At 49.9% G+C, this 27,046-nt stretch overlaps 1 protein-coding gene across 1 annotated transcript in view; it reads right to left on the bottom strand.

Moving 5' to 3' along the window:
- Window positions 1-5,995: 5,995 nt before the first annotated feature.
- SRSF9 (serine and arginine rich splicing factor 9) overlaps window positions 5,996-27,046 on the bottom strand; it is a 35,066-nt gene continuing 14,015 nt past the window's right edge. The window contains exons 3-4 of the mRNA XM_029571271.1: window positions 10,116-10,288; window positions 5,996-6,590 (exon numbers count right to left, since the gene is read on the bottom strand). Coding sequence (XP_029427131.1) covers window positions 6,447-6,590; window positions 10,116-10,288 — 317 coding nt within the window. The 3' untranslated portion in view covers window positions 5,996-6,446. The remainder of the gene's footprint in view (window positions 6,591-10,115; window positions 10,289-27,046) is intronic.

Raw genomic sequence — 27,046 nt, 5'->3', positions numbered from 1 at the left:
TTCTGGCCGAGAGCGCAGATTCCCTGAGATTGTGGTTCTCATCTACAGCTGAAGAATCTGGGGATCCCGACATTGTGACAAGTTGTTAGTAGGTCCATGACTGGGAGACCCCATTGATTTACTATCAGCTAGAAGGCTGTATCTGCCAGTGACCATTCCCCTGGGTCTAGGCTCTCTGGTGAGGTAGTCCTCAGAGATGTTGTCTTTTCCTGTGATGTGGGAGGCAGCAAGCCCTTGTAGATTTATTTCTGCCCACTCCAAGAGGGGGTCTATTTCTAAAGACATCTGCTGGCTCTTGGTTCCACCCTGTTGGTTGATGTAGGCAATGTTTGTTGCGCTGTCCGACATGACTGTCAGACTCACTGCTGAGTCTGTGGCTGAATCATAGGCAGGCTAGTCTGACCGCTCAAGCTTCCAGGTGGTTTGTTCCATCCCACCTCTTCCTTGATCCATTGTCCCTGAGCCGTCAGTTCCTGACAGTGGGCTCCCCACCCTCACAGGCTTGCATCTGTGGTGAGCAAGATCCACTTTGGTGTGGATAGATTTACACCTCTGCTTAGGTGTTCTTTCTGTAGCCACCATTGAAGCTGCTCCCAAACCTCTGTTGGTAGCTGGAGGCAAATTGAGTAGTTCTGGGACACTGGATTCCATCGTGAAAGTAGGGAATGTTGTAAAACCACATATGGGCCCTTGCCCCTGGAACAACTTCCAGAGTTAATGTCATGAGGCAGAGGACATGAAGGGGTAGACAGAGGGCAACAGCTTTTGTAATTGATCCAGTAGCTTCCTTCTCCATGGAGGGGGAAGGTAGACCTTGTTCTGTTTGGTATCGAACCGGACTCCCCGGTATTCTAGTGCCTGAGGGCTGTAGACAGCTCTTGGCTGTGTTCACAACCCACCTGAGTTCATGTAGTAGATTCTTGACTCTGGTGGTTGCATGGCGACTCTCCTCTGGACACTTTGCCCTGATCAGCCACTCATCCAATTAAGGATGTACCAGGACTCCTTCTTTCCTCAGTGCTGCCGCCACTACCACCATGATTTTGGTGAAGGTTCTGGGGGCGGTAGCTAGTCCAAAGGGTAGTGCTCGGAATTGATAATGATAGCCCAGTATTGCAAAGCACAGGTGGTTGATAGACCGGGATGTGAAGGTAGGCTTCGGATAGGTCTAGGGAGGTTATGAATTCTCCCGGTTGTACCATTATAACAGAGCGTAGGGTTTCCATGCGGAAGTGTGGAACCTTCAGGTAACTGTTGACAGCCTTTAGGTCCAGGATAGGCCTGAATGTTCCTTCTTTCTTGGGAAAGATAAAATAGATGGAATAGTGGCCAGTATTTTGTTGAAGCATGGGCACTGGGGCTATTGTCTTCAGGCTGAGTAGTCTTGCTAGCGAGGTTTCCACTGCCAGTCTCTTGGAGTGGGAGTGGCACAGCGATTTCATAAATTTGTCTGGGGAATGCTTTGGAATGGCAGCGAGTACCCCTTTCGAATGATAACTTCAGACAAGTGGGTCCTAACTACCTTGACCCGTTGGTAGAAGAGGGTAACGTCTGCCCCTATGTCTTCTTCCTGTGGATGGATCTGCATCTTCTCCTTGTAGGGTACGGCCGGGGCCTGCCCCTGAGCTTGCTCCTCTCAATGTGCGTGTTTTAAAAGAATTGAGCCCTTCCTGAAGCACGAGGTGCTTGGGACTGTGTATTCTTGTAAGGCTTAAAGCGCTGTGATCCTCTACCCTTGGTTCTTCTGCTCCTCAGGTAATCAGGGTACTGGAGATTCACCCCATTTGTTGGCTAATTTCTCCAGTTCGCTCCTGAACAGGAGGGATCCTTTAAAAGGCATTTTTGTGAGGTTTGCTTTGGAAGTCACGTCAGCCGACCAATTCTGGAGCCATAATTGTCTTCTTGCCACCACTGTGGCGGCAACACCCCTGGATGAGGTGCACACGAGGTCTGCAGTAGCATCTACGAGGAAGGAGACTGCAGGTTCCATCGCTTCTCCGGGTGTGGCTGCTTCTCTGGCGAGGAGCAAACAGGAACGTGCCAATAATGCGCAGTAGGAAGCAATTTGTAGCGTCATTGCTGAAACAAAGGACTGCTTAAGGATGGCTTCCAGCCTTCTATCCTGGGCGTCCTTCAGTGCCGCTCCCCCCCTCCACTGGGATTGTAGTGCGTTTTGAGACTGCAGATCATAGCATCCACTTTGGGGAAATGTAGAAAGTTCCTTAGCTGTGGGTATAGGGCTTCTAGTGCCCGCCCCCCTTTGAAAGTGGCCTCTGAAGCATTCCATTCCAGGTCAATCAGTTCCTTGATGGGTTCCATAGGAAAATAGCATGAGGCATACGGAGGTACATAAACATGAGATTCTTCTTTGGTTCCGATGTAGGTTGTGTGCCTGGAAGACCCAGTGTCTTCATAGTCTGGGACATGAGGGCTGGTAATTAGTCCTTGTGGAATAATCTGAGCATGGTCCGGTATGGCTCCATCCCTGGGTGAATTTCTCCTTCATCCAGGGAGTAAGTTTCCTCATCTGAGGTGTCTGGATCCTCATCAGGGACGCTCTTGGTTAGGAGAGGCATGTCTCGAGGAACCCAGGAGGGGCCAGGAAGTGCTTGAGCTTCCGGCAGGGTTTGAATTAGGTGGGTAGTAGGGGCTGGTTGTGCCTGGACAAAGGTTTGCAGCCCTTTAAAAAAGTTCCACCCAGGAGAAGGTTACATGTTGATCCCAGGGGGGATTGTAGTGGTTGCCCCAGAGGAGTTTTCCTGTGGGGGCACAGAGTTGGAAATACTTAGGTCTGGGGTGCCATCATCAGTGGTTCCGGATCCCTCTCCTGGCTGTAGAGGGTCTTAATTTGGTTCTCCCTGGTTCTGCTCACACTGTTGGCACAGGAGGGATTCCAATTCAGGCTGTGCGGCTCTTAAGTGGCAGGCTGGGCAAAGAAAAAGGTCCCTTGGCTTTCTTGGATGGTGGTGCTATTGCTTGCACACGTGTAGGTCTTGAAAACTCGTCCGTGCGTGGGGTTATGCTCGCAAATATGCTTAGTTGTGTGCATTGGGTGTGTGGAAGTTATGCGCACGAAGTGCGTGCAAGTTGTGCATGCAGGCAACGGAACTTGTGCGAGCGGCAGTTATGCACACAGTGTGCAGATGCAGACATTATCCCAAACAAGAATAGTAACATTTTATAGTAAGAGAAAAAAATTTACCTTAAGAAGAGAGCCCTGCTTCTCCTGTAGTGAAATCTAACAGTCCCTGCCCCAGTTGAGACTTTCCTGAGGTGAGACTTTTGGTATCCCTCAGAGGTGAGCATTGGTCCGATGGCAGATTCCTGGTGTGGACTTAGCCTCCAGGGTGACAAAGGCAGCAGGTGCAGATTAGAGCACGGTGGTGAAGGTATTCCCCCCCCCTGCAGCTGAAGATCGTCTGCCATGTGACCGGTAAGCGCCGAGACCAGGTAAGGTAGAAACCTAAGTCTCCGGGTCTCCAAGGCTCGAATAGCCATACCGTCCTTCCTCAGAAGAGGCTTTAAAATCGGGTTGAGCAGCCTTCCTTGGGCAGGCCCCGATTCGGTGTGAGGGTTCACACATGTGGAGACCCTCCGGGGGGGGGGGGGGGGGGCGGCTTGTTTCGCCATCTTGTCTTCGGGGTCATGGGCACCATTTTCCACCTTGACTGGTAGTATGCGCCGGGCAGGCCGGAGCGTCTAATTTAAATGCTCATCTACGGGGTGAGGGCACAGTGGTGCGCACAACTAAGCCGCACGCACTTTGTAGAGACATAGTGGCTACGTCAAATGACTGTTTGAGGATGGATTCCAGACACCGGTCATGTGCATCCTTGAGCGCTGCTCCTCCCTCTACTGGGATAGTGGTGCGCTTAGAGACCGCACAGACCATGGCATCAACTCTTGGGCATGCAAGAAGATCTTTGGTCGCCGGGTCCAGGGGGTACATGGCTGCCAAAGCTAGTCCCCCTTTGAATGAGGACTCCGGGGCATTCCATTCCAATCAGCTGTTGTGCCACTTGTAACAGAGGGAAATGGCGAGAGGTCTGATGAAGACCCTCCAGCAGGGGGTTCGGTTTAGGTTCCCCCGAAGTACCTGGGCCCAGGATAGCAAGCTCCGTCAGATATTGGGTGACCAGGTCCGGGAGCTCGTCCTTTGTGAAGAAGCATCTCATGGTTTATTGAGGCTCTGGCCCCGGGGGAGCTCCTCCTCTTCTAGGGGCTCAGCTTCCTCTTCAGAGATGTTAATGTCCCCATAGGTGGGGCTTCTGGGTAGTGGAAGCCTGTGCCTGGGTCTTGAAGGTCCTCCGGCGGAGCACGTGGCTGACCTGCTGGAGGTTCAGTTTGCATTTGAACAAAGGCGTGAATCCCCTTGAACTCCACCCATGAGTTCGACACTGGATCCAAGCTGAGGGGCACTGGTTCCCTGGGGGTCCCCGTCTGTGGGGAGGTCCCACTGGAATCTGCTAGGTCCGGGGTACTCCCTGAGGAGCTAGTACTCAGCCCTGGGTGAGACTGGCCCTGAACTGGATCTCCCAGGGAGTCTGCCTCCTTGCTTTGTGCGGCTCTGATGTGGCATCCTGGGCAGAGGCCTTGAGCCTTTATCCCTGTTTCTGGTGGTGCCATGGCTGTTGGGGCGTAAACTCTTATGCGCTCCGGGGCGCTTAAGATAAGCATGTGAGTTGTGCGTCCAGCCGTAGATATGCGCCCTCTGTACAACTTACACGCACATAAAACCTTATGCACATAAGTCTATGAGCACAAGTGCTTTGTGCGCCTAGCTCGGTTTTGTGCGCTCGGGCCAAACAGCACAGCGATTAGGGGCAAGATGGCGGCAGCAAGCATACAGGAAATATGGCGAGCCCCTCAGAGGGTCTCCACGTGGGTAGACCCTTGGAAATAGCCGGGCCTGGCCCTGCTAGGGCGGATCAACGCGGTGGCACTGGTCCCGGCTGGTGACCTGTGCTCTTCCTCGAGCCTCGGAGACCGGATTCAAGCAGAATATTTCTACCTTGTCTTTGGCACTTCCCAGTTTCGTCCCGGGCAGTCTCCGGCTGCAGGGGGAGAGGGCAAATACCTTCACCACTGCGCTCGAGGGTGCACCCGCTGCCTCTCAGCCACACCCGAGGATCGGGGGGCTAGGTCCTCACCGCGATTCGGCCGCCGGACCGAGGCTTACCTCCAAGGGACCACAGCAATCACCTTGGGAATCTCAACTGGGGGAGGAACCAGCGGGTATCACCGCAGGAGAGCGGGGCTCGTCTTCAGGTAGGTTTCTTCTTTGAATTTGGTTCTAATGCTGTGAGAACATGTAGATAGTCCCTAACTGCTATGGAGACGGAAAATACTGAAGAGCTGCACTTCCTGCAGGGGTATATGTGCTAGGGGCTGATGTCAGATTGAAATCTGATCAGTCCCTAACTGCTAGCAGGAGTACACTATACCCATTGGTCCTGAGTCCATCTGCTACACGCTAGGAAAACTAGCATTGGTGTAGCTGTACTTATGGTGAACTCTTTACCTAAAAGAAAAGCACAGGCTCATTTCCATTCATGAAGGAAGAGGGGCTCTTTTGTACCATTTGTATTATGTTTGCACCTTATAGTAGTGCAAGTTTGTATCATTTATCTCACTTACCCTCGCCCTAGAGGGACATTTTAGTTTTGTAAATACATCCCTTCTCCCACATTCAGACTTCTGCTATCACTACTTTCCTTCATTTGTAGCAAAGGTAACATTTCTCCATTACTGGAATTTTCCCCACCCACATGCTTCGCACAGCCCCTTCCGTGAAGGCCAAACAGAACACAATGTCTTCTCTCCCATGAAGGTAGAGGAACCCACTCTTGTCAGTCTCAGAGTTACTGCCTCTTGCAGAGTGGTCTACAGTACTTAATGCAAGGAAATTAGAGTTCATATGAAGGCTAAAAAAAAAAATACACTCTTCAAAACACACAAACATTTCATTTAACATTTGGACATAAGACTAGAAGCAAAAGTGGTAAAACAAGAACTTTTATAGGATTTTTAAAAAAAATTGAGTCACTGCAAGATCTACTACGCTATGATGCCCACAGCTCTCATCAGTATCAGAAGAACTAATGTGAGAAAGTTTGCAATACAATCTGCTGCCTTATCCATTCCACCTCTGAGCCAGCAATTACCTAAACATAAAAATGTGTGCAACACCCACTAAGACAATTTGAGTCCAGAACCTCCCTTCCCAAATCAGCAAGGAGAGTCACAATGGCCCACCCCACACTAAAGAATGAAAAATAGTACAGGTTCAGAACAGTTCATTGTCAGTAGCTCCTGAAATGAAACTAATTAAAAAAAAAAAAAAAAAGTTTAATTTTATTGAAAAGGAAAGGTTGGTTCCATTGGGTTGGAATGTAATTCTGAGTAGGTGTGCTTGTGTCACATTTAAAAGTAAAAGTTCAGCAGGATCAGTACAACCTGAAGGGAGAGGAATAGCGCGGCGAGCCCCTGCTTTGGTATGGAGAATCACGCCCTCTTGAGCCAGAGCGTGAACGTGAGAAACCATAGCTGGTACTTCTCTCTGGGCAGACATGAATGTATGATGTTTCGCCCTGAAATTCAAACACAAAAGATTTATATTCTGATCCTGGGCTCCAAGTAAACACCACCACTACCTCCTGCCCTTACCAGCTGACATACATCTTCAGAAGTAGAATGCATGTTCATACACAAAGAGAGACATTTGTATGAGGGCATGTTTTATGTATTCAGAAGGATGGATGTGTTTGCTTTACCTCCTGAATGTATCTCAAACTAGAAGTTTATGTAGTCTCTGGCTCAATTGTTCAGTTATCCAGCCATATAATTTTTCCAAGAGATCTTTTCAGATTCCATTGTTTAGCTTTTCATTTCTATCAGTTTTCAGATTATTTCTCCCCCACAAGAACCAGTTTAAAGATTTTCACCTAGGCTGAGTTTATGGAATAGCCAGCTCCACTCAGAGAGCCACAAAACAGGCTTGGCTTTCAGGATATCCACAATTAAATATGCATGAGATATTTACATGCACTGCCTCCATTCTATGCAAGTGTGACCTCAATGGCCCCCCAACCTGTGGTCAAAGCATCTGTGGTGAGAATCAGTCGATGAGGTGGAGGATAGAGCTGCATTCCTAGCGATAAGGTAGTCTGCTGGAGCCACCACTGTAGGTCTGATCACATGCTGGAGGCAAGGTGAACCTGACAAGATAGTGGTTAGGTGAACTGAGTCTACTGGGCTTTCAGGCCCCATTGCAGCCTACAGTTGTGTAGGTGTGTGTGAGGCACAACATAGATGGCTGCTGCCATGGGGGCCTAGTAATGTCAAGAGCTGCTGGGCAGACATGCAGGTAGAGTCCTTCATCTATAGGGGTGGAGCATGGAGCGCATTGGTCCTGTCCGTCGGTAGGAACACCTGGCCCTGAGCTGCGTTGAATCAGGCACCAAAGAAATGAACATTTCGCATGGGCTGAATTTTTCATAGTTTAATCACCAATCCCCAGAACTTCCAGGCACTGGCTTGGTGAACAGATTGCTTTGCAGGGTGGTGGGCTGTGAGGCTACTAGCAGCCAGTCGTCAAGGTACAGAAACAGTCAAATACCCTGTCTCCTTAGGTGGACCACTGCTACCGCCAGGTACTTGGTAAATACCCTCAGGGTAGACCCTTGTATTGATAGTGGTGGTTCTCAACCTAAAAACACAAGTAGTACCAGGAGGAGGGTTGCATGGGTATGTGTGAGTAGGCATCCTTGAGGTCTAGCAAACACATCCAATCATTGGGTTGGAGGAACGGCAGGATGAACTTGAATGAGATCATCTTGAATTTCTCTTTGACCAGGAAATTGTCAGGGCTCCAGGATCTAAGATGGGATGCAACCCCCCCCCCCCCCCCCACTTCTTGGGTGTTAAGTACTGGGAGTAGAACCCTTGACCCCATGGGACTTGGGAATCCACTGGATGGAACACTGGTGTAGAAGTCAGGATATTTCCTCCCACAACCAGGTGCGATCCCCTTCTGTGGAGTGATGTGGGCTCACTCGCTCAATGCGGGAAAGCCACCCTTGACAACTGAGAGAACCCAAAGATCAGAGATGATAGTTTCCCAGGAGTTGTAGAAATGTGAAGTTCCCCCCCCTGTGCATAGCAGTGGAAGTGTTCCCTATGTCTCTAAAAACCCTGTTGGGGGGTTTGGGATTAGCAGGAGTAGTTGGTGGAAGTAGTTGCTGGCCCTGTTGACGAATCCATGGTTGTGCCGATGGCACTGGTCAGGATTGAGGGTAGGAAGGTGCCCAGTAAGCTGGGTACTGGCAGAACTGTTGGCAGGGGGGTGGAATGACGACACAGCTTCCTATAGGTTGGATAATACTTTTGAGCCAGACTGGTCTGACAGGGACACTAGGGACATCACAGACAGTTCTGTTCCTTCAGCTGCACCACATTTCTCTGAAGAGGTTGTCAGGATGGTAGGTGAAGTCTGACAGCTTTCCATGGACATCCTCACAAATGGCACTGGCTTGGAGCCATGCTATCCTCCTGGCTACAATGCCACCCCCCCCCCCTACTGTCATATGGGCTGATGTTTTGAAGGCTTCATAGATAGTTTGCAACAGATGCTGCAGGCCTTCCTCCATGTCATAGAAGGGTTGAGGCACTGCATCTGGCTGTGAGGTGGTAGCGACAAAGGGCTTGAGAGACTGAGTGCCTACAGAGGTAGTATTATGAGGAATTGATGTTGCTGAATCTTAGAGTTCAGCATACTGGATTGGAATGCCTAATGCCTGAAGTCATCCAGGAACCAGAGTCCTGGCCTGGAGGTAGGACCTTTTGGCCCTCTCCATCACAAATTCCACCACCACAGAAGCTGGGGAAGCTGAAAAGCACCATACAATGGTGACTATTGCATTCAGAACTTGAGGTCTGTTTTATTGGAGGTGGCCAGGCCTGAGAACGGGGACGCCCAGGCTTTGGTCATGACATCTAGCACTGCATGTGATGGGAGGGTGGTGGGCTCAGCAGGAGTCATGAAAATTGAGACAACACAGGACTTCTGCCTGGGGGGGGGGGGGGGGGTTGGGAACCTTCTTGGTCTCCCTTTAACCCAGTCCCCACTTTCTCCACAAACTGAATAGGAGAGATCTTCAGGTGGGAAGGTCAGCTTCTGCAGTCCCTCAAGCAGGTCTAAGGGGTATCCTGTGGACGATCCTGGAGAAGAAGGCTGTGAGGGAGATGGTCCCCTGTCTGACCTGATGGCACCTTGGTCTAGGCTATGTTCACCCCTAGGTGATGGAGGGGAAGCACCTGGAGAACAGAGTTGAAAGGCATGGGGGAGCAAGGTGCGGCCCTGTACTTTTTTCCCCTACTGAAGAGTGTAACTTGAGAGAATGTCAGATATCTGGGTCATCGCCTGAGACACCAAAGTTCCTTGCTCATCCTTGGGAGTTGGGGTAGTACAGCTGCCCCGAGGATGAATTGGGCCCTCAAGGGAAGACAGGAACACACCCCTCCACTGGGGACCCTGTGTGGATATGTGGTATAGGGCATGCTTAGTATGTCTAGTCAAAGTTCTAGAAACCTTGACATGTTTTCTTTATCTGGCTCCATCTGATGTCACCCATTCGAAGACTACCATTCTCCCAGGACAAGCAGAAGTATTATTACTTTAAGTAAATACTAAACTCTGCAGATGTGCCCCTGGAAGAGGTGTGTCCCATAACATCTCAACTTTTATTTTGTCAGGACAAAACAAAAAAGGAGCAGACAAGTTATGGAGTCTTATTGGTTTAAAGACTGAAGTTTTTCCCCATGAAACATCACTTTCTGGAGTAGAGCTCCTGAAGTACTGCATGGTTTGCACAAGTCCTGGCGTGTCCAGTTACAAACAAACTTTAGGAAGGAAGTATTTGTAAGAAAAAGCAAGATCTGCTTTATTTCCTAGAACACCAAAAACAACAGACAATCCAACAACCCAGGTAGGAGTTGCTGCAAATCCACTCTTATCCTACCTAGGAAAACAGCAATTAAAGAACACCAGACACCTTTTCAGGACAAAGTTGTAGCCCATTCCAATAAATTATCATAAGGTAGTGAGTAGAACTGACCTCATGGGATCGAAATTTGGTGTCATCTAATTTGCGCAATGCATAATCCATATCTTCCTTACGAAGGAACTCCACCACTCCCATTCCATCCTTCTGCACATCTGCATAGCAGACATCACCAGCTTCACGCATGTGGTCCTTCAAATCCTGCCAGCTGCCCGAAGGAGGAAGCCCTGAGGAAAAGCAACATGTCACATAAGCAGACATCACCCCCACCTGTCCCTGGCGGTAGGGATATGTCATGAGAAACATGAAAAATATACTTGGGAGAAACACACACTATGCAAGGATAAAAATTGTGGGAATTAAAAAAAAAAAAAAAAAAAAAGTACAAGCCAAAATCAATATTCCAGAAGGTGGCATTCTGAGCATGCATGATCAAAACTTCATGCTGTCAGAACTGTGCCCTTGCCAAGTCTCCTCCTGCTTGTATACCCAACTATAGAGCTGTATATTACTTTGTGGGTTCAAGTCCCAACTTAAAGCTCCTGCTCCCCAGGCCAGCTGGGAGTCCTTCTCTGGATAAGAGATACTACAAAAATGCAAAGTAATTGAAAGCATTTTGGTTTTGGACACTTACCCCCAGCATACACCTGCTGAAATTGGTCTTCTCTCCCCCAGTCTTCAAAATCTCTGCATATACTTTAAATCTGTTCTAGTCCTCTTAAAGATGAAAGCATCAGCAATCTATCGCCACCACTTCTGGAACTCAGATTCTGCCCATCTCTACATTTTTAGTGCTACTTAAACTACTTATCCCAGAGACTGCGTTACCATGGGCCTGAAAAGAGTTTCTGCACTCATAGGACAATTGGTTCTTACCTGCTAATTTTTGTTCTTGAAGTATCATGGATCAGTCCAGACAAATGGGTTTATGCATCCCAACCAGCAGATAGAGGCAGAGAAGGGGGGAAAAAATGCCACTTGCAGTCACTCAGTATTGACCTGTACCCAAGCCAAGAGGTCTACCTTAAACCCTAATAAACCTGGGGCAAACAGAATTAAAGGTTGGAGCTCCCTAAGAACTAGGTCCCTTTAATCTAACAGAATGCACATCTCAAAAGTTGTACACTTATTACTCTGAATATATAAGACATTTCAGCTCAGTAACATCCAGAAGCAAGGAAGTCTTTTGCAAAAATGGGGATGGTCTCTGGATTGATCTGTGGTACTTCAGGAACAAAAATTAGCAATAAGAGCCAGCTTTCCTTTCCTGTTTGTACCCAGGATCAGTCTGGACAACTGGGATGTACCTAAGCCCCCCTATTCCGGGAACTTGAAAGATGCATGTGCAACACTTCCCCCAAAAGACACCTCCTCGGGCACCCTCACATTCAAGTGGTAATGTTTGGTAAAAAGTGGGAAGAGAAGACCACATCGCCACACAACTCTCCTGCAGAGAAAAAACAAACAGTTGACACTCTGCTCTAGTGGAATGTGCTCTCAAGCCCTCTAGCACTTATAGATATAAGCCAAAACTATCATCTTTCAGCATTGTGCAATGATGGCCTTGGATGCCATATTTCCCTTCTTAGCACCACTGAAAAAGGACAAACAGATGACCATATCTCAAAGGCATTTGTCACCTTAAGATATTGCAAAAGAATTCGGCACCCATCCAGCAAGTGAAGCTCCCTTGCCAAAGGAGCATCCACAGAAATTCGGAAACATCAGTAACTAAATCACCTGAGTTAGGTGAAAGAAGGAAACTACTGTAGGCAAGGAGGGAACCGTATGTAAAAAACCCTCAAAAGAATGCAGGAAAGGTCTACTTGACAAAGCTTGCAGCTTGGAAATCCTTCTACGGTAGTTGAAGATAGCCACCAGGAAAATAGCCCTCCTAACCAATTCAAAGAGGACCACAACACCCAAAGAACCAAGTTCAGATTCCATACTGGGCAAAAACTCTGAACTGGAGAATGCAGATGTTTTGCCCCCCCTTGAGGAAACCAACCACATCTTCCCTGAAGACTACCTCGAAGGGAACATAAGGGTGCCACCTAAACCTGAAGGGAATTATAGGTCAAAACCCATAGTCAAACAGCTTTGTGCAAAACAAAAACACACTAGAATCTGTGGGACATCCACTTTCAAAGGCTGCATGCACCTTGTTCTGCAAACATCAGGATTCAAAACTCCACACTGATATAAGCCAAAGATATGGAAGACTGAAGCAAATTTGCAATCATAGGCTTCAAATAACCTAAGCGGAGCAGTCTCCTCTCAAAAGGCAAGCTGCTAGACAGAAGTTATCCTCCCAGTCTGAAAATACGGAGCCCCGTTGCAGCAACCTTGACAGATGGGCCAAGTGAACATGACAGTCCACCGCTAGACAAAAGAGGTCTGCAAACCTCAGCTGGTGTGGCCACTCGGATGCTACCAGAATGAACCTCTATGCATGTTGTCCACTCCAGTGATCAGAGACACAGTTAGTCCATCTTCTGTTTGCTCTATTGTTAAATGGTTGTTAAGAGTTATCCCCTAGTTCCATGTAAACCGATTTGATATGACAATTGTCATGAAGGTCGGTATTTAAAAGAATTAAATAAAATAAGATAGCATTTTTCCCAAGCAAACAATGGCTGGGCCTCCAGAGGTACAGATCAACTCTTCATCCCTCCTTGGCGATTGAGATAAGACTGTTGGAAAACACCCAGACCATCCACCTTTCGAGCCAGGGCAGAAAGGCCTCCAGGCCATGGCAAACCACAAGCACTGTCAACCAAAGACCTTGAGCAGAACTACCTTGACACTGGCCCGCAGCCTTCAAGACTGGTATCCGTGGTTACCACCACCCACTGAAATCTAAGTTGTGCCAATAAAGACACCAGGAGAGACTGGAACCGCCCCGAAGAGACAGGGGCAGATAATGCTCTTCTTAAACTGTATTCCACCTGGACAAGGGGTCCCTCTGCAATGGCCCATGGCACCAAATCAAACATGGAAGCTGTTGCCCCAGGACCTGCAACTAATAACCAAACCTTTGGTACCCCAGCCGAAGGAGGCAAGTCACTTGTGTCTGTAATTTCAGGCATCTGGCTTCGGTCAGGAACACCCTGCCTCCGAGTATCAAACAGCGCTCTCAAATACTCCAGTGACTGGGTTGGAACCAGAAGACTCTTTGCCAGATTACCCAACCCAGCAATCTCAAGGCATCTATCCCCCCCCCCCCCCCCGGAAGGACCAAATGTATTCCTCCTTTGGCTTCACCTGGATGAGCCAATCGTCCAGGTACGGATTAACTAAAATTCCTTCTTGCTGTAGGGCAGTCGCCATCACCATTATGACCTTCGTGAAGGTTCTGGGTACCGTGGCTAAAACTATCCTAATACAAGGTTCTGGGTGCTGAACTGAAAACTATCCTAATACCATGGAGAAGAAACTTCTGATGGCCCTTCCGAATAGGACCTTTGTCAGGTGCAATAACTCTAGGAACTCTCCTCTGCGCACCACTGCTGTAGCTGTGTGTGCAATGTCCATCCAGTAATGCGGGACTCGCCATGACCCATTTACCTTTTTGTAAGTCCAGAATGGGCTGAAAAAATTCCCTCCTTTTTGGGTACCTCGAAGTAAACTGAATACAGTCCACACCCCTGCTCTAAGTACCAGTTTCCCTCGATCACATACAGGTCCAGAAACCTCCGCATGATCCCTTTCACCACCTCTTGCTTACCACAAGACGTGTCATGGGAATACAGGAAGGCCTTATGGTCTGGGCAAGAAGATTCTACAGTGTGACAGACTTTTACGACCTCCAGAACCCAGTGGTATGAGGTAATCCTGGCCCATTCTTTGCAAAAGCTGGACACACTGTCCCCTACTCCTTCTAGGCAGGAATGGGTGACTCTGGCTTAGTTGAGCTGCCTTTCCTCTACCGGCCCCTGTCCAGCAACATCTCTGGAAGTCCTGCAGGAACCTTGAAAAAATTGCTGCCATCCACTCGATTGTTTCGTTCCTGCTCAAACTAAACCTATGTGAATTCCTGAAATAGGAGCATAGTGGAAACACCTTCTTGTCCTCAGGCAACCTGTTCCCTTTAGACTTTCCCAGCATCTGCATGAATTGATCCAAATCTTCCCCTTAAAAGGGAGATTGCACAACTCTGCTCTGGACCACATGCCAGGCAACCAATTGCATAGCCACAGTAGCCTCTGGGCCACCACTGCTGAGACCATGCTCCTCGCCAAAGTGTGCACTAAGTCATATAGTACATCTGTGACATAGGCCACTCCAGCCTGCAGGCACATGCTGTAGAGTACTCACATCCCTGGATGAAGCCGCTTCTTGCGCTCTCTGAACCCAGTACAGGTATGCCCTCTGCATCATACTGCCACAAAAATCGCTGCCCAAGACTCAAAGCAGGAGGAGGGAGGAAGGGAACCAGACGAATCACGCAGAGAGCCAGAAGCCTGTCTAGTGTCTGCCGGACTATGAATTGTTTCTGGACTGGGCCACATGGAGCGAAGAGTAACCTGTCTTAGCGGCCGAGCAAATTCTAACACGTAGCCGTGTCTTAGAATATCCAGGACCCACTGATCTGACGTGATGTTGACCCACTCCTCATAGAAAAGGGAGAGACTTCCCCCTATCCTGGGGATCGGGGAGTGGGCTGGCATAGCTTCATTGTGAAGACTTGGAGGACGTCCCCTGGGCCAGACCAGAGCGAGGCTGTCTGTCTTCGGGCACGAAAGGACCGAGTCCAGGATTGAGATTGAGAGGACGGCTGACGAGGAGCTGCAATCCTTGCCTGGCGGAAACAACGTTGATTCTTGAATTGGCTTCTAGTGGAATTAGAAGACCTAGAAGAACGAGGGCGATCCTCTGGCCGTTTTTATGTACCTTATTCTCTCAGAGGGACTTTATAATCTGGTCCAGATCCTCCCCAAATAGTAGCTTGTCCTTGAAGGGTAGGGATCCCAGCTGCGACTTGGAAGAATCCGCCGACCAGTTGCGAAGCCAGAGGAGGCATCTAGCAGAGACCATAGATCTGGCCAATACTCTCAGAATGTCATATAGAGAGTCTGCTCCATATGCTATGATGGCCTCCAGGTGGTCTGCCTGAAGTGCTTCCTCAGGAGGCAACTCCTGGGAGCTAAGCAGCTGTTGAAGCCAGCTGAGGCCTTCACGCTGAGCGAAGGAACTACAAATGGCTGCTTGGACCCTCAGGGCGGACACCTCGAAAACTCTTAAGATAAACTTCCAGCTTTCGATCTTGAAGATATTGCAAGGCTGCACCACCTGTTACTGGAATGGTAGTTCTTTTCGTCACCGCTGAGACTGCAGAATCTACTTTGGGAACCCTTAAGAAGCTCCAGGAAATCATTCGGGAGAGGATATAGCTTATCCATGGCTCTGCTGACCTTTAGAGAGGTCTCCGGAGAATCCCATTCCCTGGATAACAGTTGAAGGAACGTGGGATGGGAAGGAAAGGACCTATACTGCGGACGTAGACCAGCCAGAAGGGGGTCCCCTTTCTTTGCTGAAGGATTAGGCTCAGACAGGTCCTGAGGGGCCTCAATGTCCAATTCCTGTAGGATGTGTGAAATGAGGGGGTCCAGCTCATCCCTCTGGAAGATCCGCAGGACTCTAGATTCATCCCCTTCCAATTGAGCCGTAGTTGAAGGTTCAGCCGGATCCTGCTGAGGAACAGGACAACCCCCCCCCCTGCAGAGGGGTGTACCAAACGGACCCTCGGAACGCTTGAGGTGGTCGAAGGTACCCCTGGTCCTGGGACTTCTGACCCTTGGGCACTCCAAGACCTCAGTGGAATCAGCCATTCTGGGTACCTTAGGAGGAGGAGGTCCCACCAAAAATTCCTGGTGCTGGCCCATTCTGGCCAGATAAGTCTTCGTGAAGCAGAACAAAATCTGTGGAAAACCGAGGTGGCCCCGATGGAGGAAGAGTGGGAAGACCCCCTGACGGAGGAAAAGGCTCCAGAGGTGGAATGAGTGTCAAAACCAGTGGCTGAGATGAAAAAGGAGCGTCCTGTTCTCCTGTTAGCGCCGGACGAGCAGAGTCTGGAGACAAAATAGCTGCTGTTCCTGCCCGAGCGTAGAGGCGTGCCAGAAGAAGAGAAGCAGAGTGGCCTGGCGGTTGAGAGGGTCCCTCCCCACCAGGGAGGCAAGCTGTGCAAATCCCCTCACGGGAGAGCCTCTACCCAGGCTCTCCATAAGCGCAGCACCTGGATGAATGAGGCATGGGGAACCCCCAACGGAGCCTCGAGGGAACCGGCTGTTCTTAACCCGAGAAACAGGCAAGGTTTAAAGCTGTGGGAAGCGGGAAAAACCTCCGCTTCAGCCTGTTCTTCCTCACGCTCACCAGGTTCGTGGCTGTAAGAAGCGGGTAATAGCCTCCGCTTCAGTCCTGCTCTCTGTCCCTCAGCGACCCACAGATGAATAATGCCTCTCTGTGCCGGCTGCCCTGAGGAAAACGGCATCTCAGGGGCAGCGGGTCGGATAGCAGCCACAGGGGGAGAGGTCAGCACCACCGACTTGCACCCCGAAGAAAGGAAATAACTTGTCAAAAGGTAATAAAAAACAAACTTACCCCAACAGAGATGGGAGGGGAGGGGAGAGCTGCAAATAGTGGGAGCATTCTATTGCTTGCAGGCAGTACTAAAACAGGAGAGCTCTCCAAATAATTCCCTCAAAAAAAAAAGCTTTGAATTATTAGACGATCCATCCAAAAGAAAGGAAAGCTGAGGAAAAGAGAAACATTCCTAAAATAGCTTTCTAGTCATCTCAATGGGGAAAGAAAGCCACCACTGTCATCTGGAGTCAAGAGAATACAGAGGATTAGTAGAGGGTGCACTACCTTATAAGGAAGCATCCTTCAAAGTTCTATTTGACTCCATCTGCTGGAAGGGGGGAGAACCCACTGTCTGGACTGATCCTGGTATGTAGGTTACAGTCACCATATTGTCCAACAAGACTCACCAACCAGCCATGTACCAAAAAGACAGAAAAGCAATGCTAACCTCACTGCCCTGGTCTCCAACTGACTGATGGTCCGTGAAGGAAACTTCTTGGTCTAAGTGCCCTGAGCTGTCACTGACCTACTGCTCCCCAACCAGAGACTGGCATCAGTAGCTAATCCAGGACCTCCAAGAACTAGATTGGACGTTAGCAGCCACCAAGAGACTGTCCTGTGCACATCCTTCTAGAGGTAAAGGAAGATGAAATTCCTCAGAGAGCAAAGCACCACTGCACCAACAGCGCTCTGTGCATATGAGACTGCTGCAGAAAGGCCCACTGCACCAACTTGTGTTGAAGCCATCGAACCCTGAACCTGCAAATAACCCCAGACTCGTTATTTGTAACCTCAACAAGTGCCAGACTTGACTCTGCAACTTCTGAACTCACTTCTGTCAGAAATACCTTGCTTTCCCGCATGTTGAACCACACCCCCAAATTATCTAGGGTCTGAGACAGCACCAGGTGACTCTTCGCTAAATTTACCACCCAGCCTAACGACTTCAGAGAAGTTATCGCCTTCTGCACTGAGCTGCGACAACCTTCTTCTGACAAGCCAGTCGTCCAGATAAGGGAGCACTAGCACTCCCTCATGCCGAGATACAGCTGCAACCACCACTATTACCTTGGTCAGTCCAAAGGGAAGAGCATGAAAGGGAAGTGCTGGCCCAGTACCATGAACTTCAGAAACTGCTGGTGGTCTGGGCAAAGAGGAATATGTAGGTATGCCTCAGTCAGATCCAAAAGCCACCAAAAAAACTCCTTGCGCACTGCCATAAGCACCATCTAATGGTCTCCATCAGGAACCTTGAGAGCCACAATTAGTCGCTTCAAGTCCAGAATCCATCAGAAAGTGCCTTCCTTCTTTGGAAAAAAAAGAAATGGAATACCTTCCTTCACCTCTTGTCCTGGGGAAAGGAAAATTGGTTCTTACCTGCTAATTTTCATTCCTGTAATACCACAGATCAGTCCAGACAAGTGGGTTGTGCATTCCTACCAGCAGATTTGAGTCTGAGAACAAAAATGTTGGGTACTGCTACATAAGAGTGCCACCTGCAGTCCCTCAGTATTGGCTTGTACCCAAGCAACTAACCTCACTAAAGGGCGAAGGGGATTGGAACCCAAACACACAGCCAACCCCTTGCCCGTAACGGAGAAAACAGAAAACCACTAGACCACCTTGGAATCTGCTCCTTCAAGAGCATCTGCAAAAGAACAAAATTTCTTTCAGGAAGTCACCACCTCTCAAGGCAACCTTTCGGAATCTGAAATGGGGGTGGGCCTCTGGACTGATCTGTGGTATTACAGGAATGAAAATTAGCAGGTAAGAACCAAAATTTTCCTTTCCTGAACATACCCAGATCAGGCCAGACCAGTGGGATGTACCCAAGCCACCATACACTGGGCGAGAACCCGACAGACCCACGCACAGAACACTCTCACCGAAGGACGATTCATCTTGCACCCTAACATCCAAACGATAATGCTTGGTGAAAGCGTGAAGGGAGGACCAAACCACCGCTCTGCAGATTTCCTTTGGCGACAGAAGCTGATACTCCGCCCAGGAGGTAGCCTGGGCCCTAGTGGAATGAGTTCAGACCCAAGGGAACTGACGCCCTTGGGCAAAGTAGGCTGAGCAGATAACCTCCTTAATTCAGCACGAAATAGACATCTTGTCACCTTTAAGTCCACTGAAAGAGACAGATGGTCTGACTGCCGGAAGTCATTGGTAACCTCCAAATAGCGCAACGCATATCCAAAAGATGTAGCTCCTTCTCCTGAGGGGAATCCTGGGACCACTGCAGGAATCTGGCAGATCCACTGCCTGATTAACATGAAAGGCAGACACCACCTTGGGAACGAAAGAAGGAACTGTGTGCAGCAAAACTTATAAATCCTAAGGAAAGGATCCCGACATGGCAAAGTCTGCAACTCTGAAATCAGTCGTGCAGAACAAATGGCTACCAGGAAAACAGTCTTCAAGGTCAAATCCTTAATCGGAGCCCTGTGTAAAGGCTCAAAGGGGGCTCTGCAAAGCACTAGGTTCAAGTTCCAATCTGGACATAACAAGCGGACAGGAAGGCATAAATGTTTGACTCCCTTGAGGTACAGTGAAATATCTGGGTGAACCGCCAGCAGCAGACTGAAACCTGCCCCTTAAGGCACCTAAGTCTGCTACCTGGACCTGAAGGGAATTGAAAGCCAAACCCTTAGCCAACCCCTGTTGAAGGAAATCCAACACCTGGGGAACCTCCGTGACAATGGATCCAAGGAGCACTGGTGGCACCATGCCTCAAACAGCTTCTAGACCCTAACACAGGCCATAGAAATAGCCGGTCTACATGCCTGAAGAGTGGAAATGGCTTCTTCTGAATAGCCCCTCAAATCGCAATAGTCGCCTCTTAAAAGCCAAGCCGCGAGAGAGAGAAGTGATCCTCCTGATCTGAAAATATGGGCCCCTAATGGAGCAGGCGTGGGAGATGAGCCAGCTGCAGGGGATCTTCCAGTGCTTTTCGAACCAAGTCTGTGAACCACGGCCACTCCGGAGCCACCAGCACTATGCTACCTGGATGTCTGTGTGTCGGATAAGCCGACAGATGGGGGGAGGGAAGGGAGGCATAGAGAAAAATTCCTGTGGGCCAAGGACACACTAGGGCGTCTAATCCTACTGAGCCCACCTCCCGACAACTGAAAAAGTGTTCTGTCTTCGCATTGGTCAGTTGCCATCAGATCCAACTGAGGCACGCCTCACCTAGCACAAATGAGGTTCCAAGTTTCGGGAGATAGCTCCCACTCCCCCGGATCAAGCTGTTGCCCGATGAGGAAGTCCGCCTGACATGGCGATCTGCCCAAGTGAACAAAAGCCTTGCTTCCAGCACTACCACGAGACTCCTTGTTCCGCCTTGCCAGTTCATGTAAGCTACTGCCATCGTGTTGTCTGAGAATACGTGAACCATTCGGTTCTCGACTAGGGGCAGAAATGCTCGCAGGGCCAATCGGACAGCCCTCGTTCTGAGGCGGTTGATGGACCAGGATCTTTCCATTGGGGACCAAAGACCTTGAGTGGATTTGTTTAGGCAAACTGCACCCCAGTCTGAGACTGGCATCTGTGGAGATAGCCACCCAATTTGGCAGATCCAAATCTACTCCCTGTTCCAGATTGCTGCACAAAAGCCACCATGACAGACTGACTCTGGAAGCAGAGGCAACAGTACATGGAACTGTTCCGACACTGGGCTCCACCTAAACAGTGCACGCTGCAATGGCTGCAAATGATAGCAAATGCCCACAGGACCAAATCCAAGGTGGAGGCCAAACAGTCAGATCCTTCCTCTGAAGGAGGGCCTTGCCCTGATCTTGCAATTTCGACACATGGTCCAATGCTAGAAAAGCCTTGCCTTAGGAGGTATCGAAAAGCATGCCCAAGTAAGCCAGCGACCGAGTGGGCTCCAAGTGACTTTTCTGGATATTTATGACCCAGCCAAGCGACTGCAAGGTGAGCATCACCCTCTGGACCCATCTCTCGCAGTCCTCCCGTGACTTCACTTGAATCAACCAGTCATCTAGATGCAGGTGAACTAGGACTCCTTTGCGCAGGAACGCCACCACGACCTTGGTGAAGGTACGTGGGAGCCATCGCCAGGCTGAAAGGAAGAGCTTGAAACTGGAAATGTTGACCCAGCACCTTGGATCTGAGATACCGCTGGTGATCCTGGCAGATCGGGATGTGGAGATATGCCTCTGAAGTCTAAGGATGTGAGAAACTCCCCTTTGCGCACATCGGCCACCACTATCCTCAAGGACTCCATATGAAAACGGGGGACTTGCAGACACCGGTTCACAGTCTGCAAATCCAGAATGGGACGAAAGGTGCCCTCTTTCTTGGGAACCACAAAGCACACCGAATACTGTCCCTTGCCCTGTTCCGCCCCCCAACTGCCCTGAAGTACAGGCTGCACAGAGGGAAAAAGAATCCAGGGCCTGTGTTGCCGTGCCACACATGCAGCATGTCGGCGTTTTTACTCTGGGTGCCATGAGCTGGGCTGCGCAGCCATGTGGTCGTCAGCAAAGGGGGACATTTCAGGTTGAAGAGCCTCCGCGTGGCAGCCAGAACCAAAAATTAACAATTCCTTGCAGGCATGAAAATGCCCTCACAACGGCCTGCCGGAGAGAGCCGCAAGCAGAAAAATGCTGCCTCACACGCAAAGGCCTCCTCCCGCCGAGTTAACCCAGAGCCCCGGGATGTCCAAGTCCCTCCTCTCCAACTGGAGTGCTGGGAAAAAAAACCAAAAAAAACCCCACAAAAACAGCTCACTCCGTCCCCAAATCAGACTCTTACCTTGAGAAGATCTTGCTTCCTTTAAAAAAAAAAAAAAAAAAGTTTGAAACTTTACTCAGTTATCCAAGGAGTCTGAGGAGGACCAGAGGAAAGGGAGCCCCAGGATATCGAACCCACTGGACTATTGTGGGAGCTCCTCAGGCAGGAGTGTCCAACTCCCCTCCCCCCCCCCGGATGCCCGGCTTCTGAGGGATGGCCCACGAAGGTGCTTAACACCTCAGGAAGCAAAATTCACTAACTACTAAAGGAAAATTAGGACTTACCTGATGTAAGTCCTAATTTTCCTTTCCCTGTACGTACCAGGATCAGTCCAGACTGCTGGGAAGTACCCAAGCTGCCCTAAAAGGGGTGGGACCTTGACAGTCCTGCTCGAAGCACACCGCTGCCAAATGAAGGTACCGTCGGATCCTGTACATCCAAACGGTAATGTCTAGCAAAAGTGTGCAAGGATTTCCAAGCCGCCGCCTGGGAACGCAGAGAATGAGCCTTAAGACCTTCCGGAACGGCACGTCCCCTACAAATGTAAGTTGAAGCAATAGCATCCTTCAGCCAGCGGGCTAGTTGTCTTAGAAGCTTTGGACGCCTTCTTAGGGCCACTCCATAAAACGAAAAGATGATCAGACAATCGAAAAGGATTGGTGACCTCTAAGTATCTCAACAACGCCCGAACATCCAGCCTCCTAAGGTCCGAAGCCTCACTGTCTTTCGCCGAAAAGGCTGGGAGTTCTACCGTCTGATTCACATGAAAAGACGTAACCACCTTAGGCAAGAAGGGACAGTTCGAAGCGAAACACCCGAATCTGAAATGCAGAGGAAAGGCTCTCTGCATGTCAGCGCTTGGAGCTCTGAAATGCGCCTCGCCGAACAAATAGCCACCAAGAAAACTGTCTTGAGAGTGAGATCTTTGAGCGTAGCCCGCTTCAGCGGCTCAAAAGAAGAAGTACTAAGGCCACAAAGAACTAGATTTAGACTCCAAGCAGGACAGATAGGTCGCACCGGCGGACACAAATGCTTGACCCCCTTCAAAAGTCTGGCTACATCGGGGTGCATGGCTATGGAAACTCCGTCAATTTTGCCGCGGAAACAGCCTAAAGCCGCCACCTGCACTCTAAAGGAATTATAGGATAAGCCCTTCTTTAGGCCCTCCTGCAGGAACTGGAGGACCTGTGACACTGTAGCTAGTCTTGGAAACATGGAGGAACCACGACACCAAGAGTTGAACACCTTCCAAACCCGCACGTAGGTAACTGAAGTAGACTGCTTACGAGCTTGAAGAGTAGTAATGACTGAATCAGAATATCCTTTCTTCCTCAATTGACGCCTCTCAAAAGCCAAGCCGCTAGACAAAAGCGATCGGCCTGGTTGAAACACACTGGACCCTGCCACAATAGGCAAGGAAGGTGACCGAGACGCAAGGGACCGTCTACCGCTAGATTGATCAGATCGGCAAACCACAGCCTCCTGGCCCACTCTGGCGCCACGAGAACGACCGGACCCACATGGGATTCTATCCAACGCAACACTTTGCCTATCAGTGGCCACGAAGGGAACACGTATAGGAGAACATGTTCGGGCCATGGAAGAGCCAATGCATCCACGCCTTCCGAGCCGTGCTCTCGTCTGCGGCTGAAGAAATGTGCTGCCTTTTCATTTAGGCGCATTGCCATGAGGTCTACGCGGGGCGTTCCCCACCTTTGAACGATGAGTTTGAGTGCCTCTTGTGACAGTTCCCACTCCCCCGGATCTAACTCCTGCCGGCTGAGATAGTCCGCCTGGATGTTGTCGACGCCGGCAATGTGTGAGGCCGCTAAATAGAGACAGATGCGCTTCCACCCAATCCATTAACTTGCTCGCCTCGGCCGCAACCAAGTAACTCCTGGTTCCTCCTTGGCGATTTATATAGGCCACCGTCGTTGCATTGTCTGACAGGACTGACTGCTTGATGTCGGATCAGAGGGAGAAACCACTGCAGCGCCAAGCGGACTGCCCTTGTCTCCAGACTGTTGATGGACCACCTGGACTGCGAAGCTGTCCAACGCCCCTGTGCGGACTGAGATTGGCAGACCGCCCCCCCAACCCGACAGGCTGGCTTCCGTTGTGACGATGATCCATTTCGAAGGCTCCAAATAGACTCCCTGGAGCAAATGGGTCGGCTGCAACCACCATTGCAGACTGGCCCTTGCCGAGTCTAGAAGTGGTAACGGCACCCGGAATTCTTCCGACTTGGGGTCCCATCGAGATAATAGCGCTCTCTGTAATGGTCGCATATGCGCAAAAGCCCAAGGCACCAACTCTAGGGTGGACGCCATATTTCCAAGAACCTGTAAATAATCCCATACCACCGGCAGTGACAGAGCTAGAAGACGAACGTGCGCCATCAGTCGCTCCATTCGCGCCTGCGGCAGGGAAACCTTGCCCCACTCCGTATTGAACAAGGCCCCCAGAAACTCTAGGGTCTGGCAGGGAATCAGCTGTCTCTTGGAGTAGTTGACGACCCAATCTAGGGAGCTCAGACGGTAAATGACTGTGCGTACTGCCTCCTCGCAAAGCCTTCTTGATTTTGCCCGAATGAGCCAGTCGTCCAAGTAAGGATGGACGAGCACTCCTCTTCGGAGACTTGCGGCGACGACTACCATTACTTTGGTGAAGACCCTCGGGGCTGTTGCGAGACCAAAGGGGAGAGCACAAAACTGGTAATGGACTCCCAGGACCATGAACCTTAGGAACCTCTGATGACATTCCTGTATCCCGATGTGCAGGTAAGCCTCCGTGAGATCCAAAGAAGCCAAAAATTCACCTTTGTGGACTGCCACAATGACGAAACGCAGAGTCTCCATTCGGAAGCATGGGATTCTTAGAGCTCTGTTGACCTGTTTTAGATTTATTATTTATTTTAGATTTATTATTATTTATTTATTTATTTATTTATATTTATTTATTTATTATTATTTATTATTTATTTTAGATTTATTATTTATTTTAGATTTAGATGCATTTCCGGACCCTTAATGATTCACTTCCATCAAATGCAGCAACACTGAGCATCTTCTATTAAACTGAAACAGACAATACCAACCAATCACTACAAGGTTTTACTTCTTGTTAAACTTTTTCTCTCTCCTCTAACTCTAATCCCAGTTAGAATAACCCCTGTTTTATTGTAACTTTTTCTTCTATGCACTTGTTATACTTTTGTAATGTATACTCTTACGTTTTAGCTATGTACGTTATAATGTATTGCTCACCCCTTGTTTTATGTAAACCGACATGATACGAACTTCCGTGAATGCCGGTATAGAAAAACACAAATAAATAAATAAATAAATAGATAAGGAAGGAACCTTCCGTCCCATCCTTCTTTGGGACGATGAAATAGATGGAGTAGCAACCCGTGCCTTGCTCGGCCACAGGTATGGGAACTATAGCCCCCAGAGCCTGTAACTGCGCTAGCGTTTGCGAAATAGCCTTTTGCTTTTCTCGTGACCCGCAGGGGGAGGCTAGGAAGAAATCGCGCAGGGGTCGTGCAAAATCCAAGGCGTAGCCGCGGTTTATAATGTTGAGGACCCACTGGTCTGAGGTTGTTCTGGCCCATTCCTCCTGAAAGTGAAATAAACGATCCCCACTTCCGGAACGAAGGGATGGACCGGTGTCCCCCTCATTGTGGCGTCTTATTATTGAAGGCATGGCTCGCCCCCGTGCGCGATTGCCGCCGGCCACAAAAGGAAGGAGACCATCCTTGAGAGCGTGCTGGCGGTTGCCGTGGTGCAAATGAAGAGGAACCTCTCCCGGAGCGATACCGGCGCTGTCCGCGAAAACGACCACAAAAGGATCCCGAGGAACGAAAATGATTTCGGCCTGTCTTCCGGCAGTTTGAAGACCTTGTTCTCTCCCAAGGACTTAATAAGCTGCTCCAACTCATCCCCAAACAACAACTTACCCCGAAAAGGGAAGGAACCAAGTTGCGCTTTGGAGGATGAGTCCGCCGCCCAATGGCGTAGCCAGAGGAGTCGGCGCATGGAGACTGCTGACGCCATGGAGCGGGCTGAAGTATGGAGAAGATCATACAGGGCGTCCGCCGCATAGGCCACCGCAGATTCCATTCGGTTCGCCTGCTCTGCTTCCCCTGGAGGCAAATCCTGAGACGTTAACATTTGCTGCATCCAGCGGAGGGTAGCCCTTTGTACCATGCAACTTCAAACCACCGCTCGCACCCCTAGGGCTGATACTTCAAAGATTCGCTTCAGCAACACTTCCAATTTTCTATCTTGGGGATCCTTAAGGGCCGTGCCACCTGTAACTGGGATTGTGGTATGTTTAGCGATGGCTGTGACCGCCGAATCCACCTTAGGCACCTTAAGCAATTCCAAAGCCTCAAGAGGAAGCGGGTACAGCTTATCCATAGCTCGTCCAACTCTCAAGGTAGCCTCCGGAGCATCCCATTCCCGGGACACGATCTGGGAAAGTTTGTTATGATAAGGAAACGCATGGGACGGCGCGCGGAGCCCCGTCAACTCCCAAGTCGCCTGGTAAAGAATTTGAATCAATCTGTGGGACTGGGATCCCCAGTTCTTGAAGAACATGCGAGATCAAGGGGTCCAACTCCTCCTTATGGAACAATCTGAGGATGAGCGGATCATCGCCCTCTACGAGATCCATGCTCCCCATGTCTGCCCCTGAATCAGGAGTAGGGGGATCTTGAGGGGCAGGCTCCACCAGATTATGCTGCGGGGCCTTAGGAGCTGGGGAAGGAGCAAAATTTCCTAAACCTAGTCCCTCAGGACTTATAGAAATTTTCCCCCGCTTATTGGGAGCCGAAGATCCCTGCTCCCAATCTGCTTCTGCCTCCAAGTAAGCTTCGTGCAGCAAAAGCACAAATTGAGACGAGGTGTGTGGCCTCTTCCGAGTATCCCCCTTAGCATGCCCAGATGAACTGCGGCCCCTGGGAGGACTTAACTCCGGTGGGGAGAGGGGATCATCATCCTCTTCCTCCTCTGACAGCTCCGCTTCACGACCGGGTTGATTTAAAATGGCCGCCACGTGATCCAAAATGGCCGCCGCCTCCGCACTCGGGAACGCTCCCTTATGTCTACCCCCACGAGGCCACCCGAGGAGATCAGCCATGAAGGGAGTGACTTCTCGGGCGGGGCTGCTCTCCGCAAAGGCCCCTCATCCCCGGGAATGCACCGGGAGTAGAGGCCTTCGCACGAGAGCCAGAGCCCCGACTCCCCGCACGCGACACAAACGAGTCCCCTGGGCATTGCCCTGAAGAGAAAGGAGTGCGAAACGGGGACGGGTGGCAGGCCACCCCCTCTGGAGACCCAAAGAGTACAGCAGGCAGGGGATTTGTAAAAACACCTAGTTTTTGGGTTTTTTTCTTCTTCAATTCAACAGCGCTTAATGCAGCACTTTTTTTTTTTTTTTACACAAACTTTGAAAACGCTTAGAGCCTGCAGAAAGGAGAAACTCCTTCTGCCAACTTTCTCAGAGAGATGGGCTTCTCTGGAGGTGGAGGGGGAAGTGACCGGCCCACCGATGAATACTCCCCCCTCCTCTCACTGGGCTGGGTAAAATGTACTCCAGGGAAAGGCTTCAGGGCAGAGCCCTGCCTTGCCTGCTATGGC

Source organism: Rhinatrema bivittatum, chromosome 11, assembly GCF_901001135.1.
Source record: "Rhinatrema bivittatum chromosome 11, aRhiBiv1.1, whole genome shotgun sequence".
In the NCBI taxonomy this organism is placed as follows: Eukaryota; Metazoa; Chordata; class Amphibia; order Gymnophiona; family Rhinatrematidae; genus Rhinatrema; species Rhinatrema bivittatum.
The sequence above is the reverse complement of the archived record's forward strand: the minus strand, read 5'-3'. Positions and strand labels throughout refer to the sequence as shown.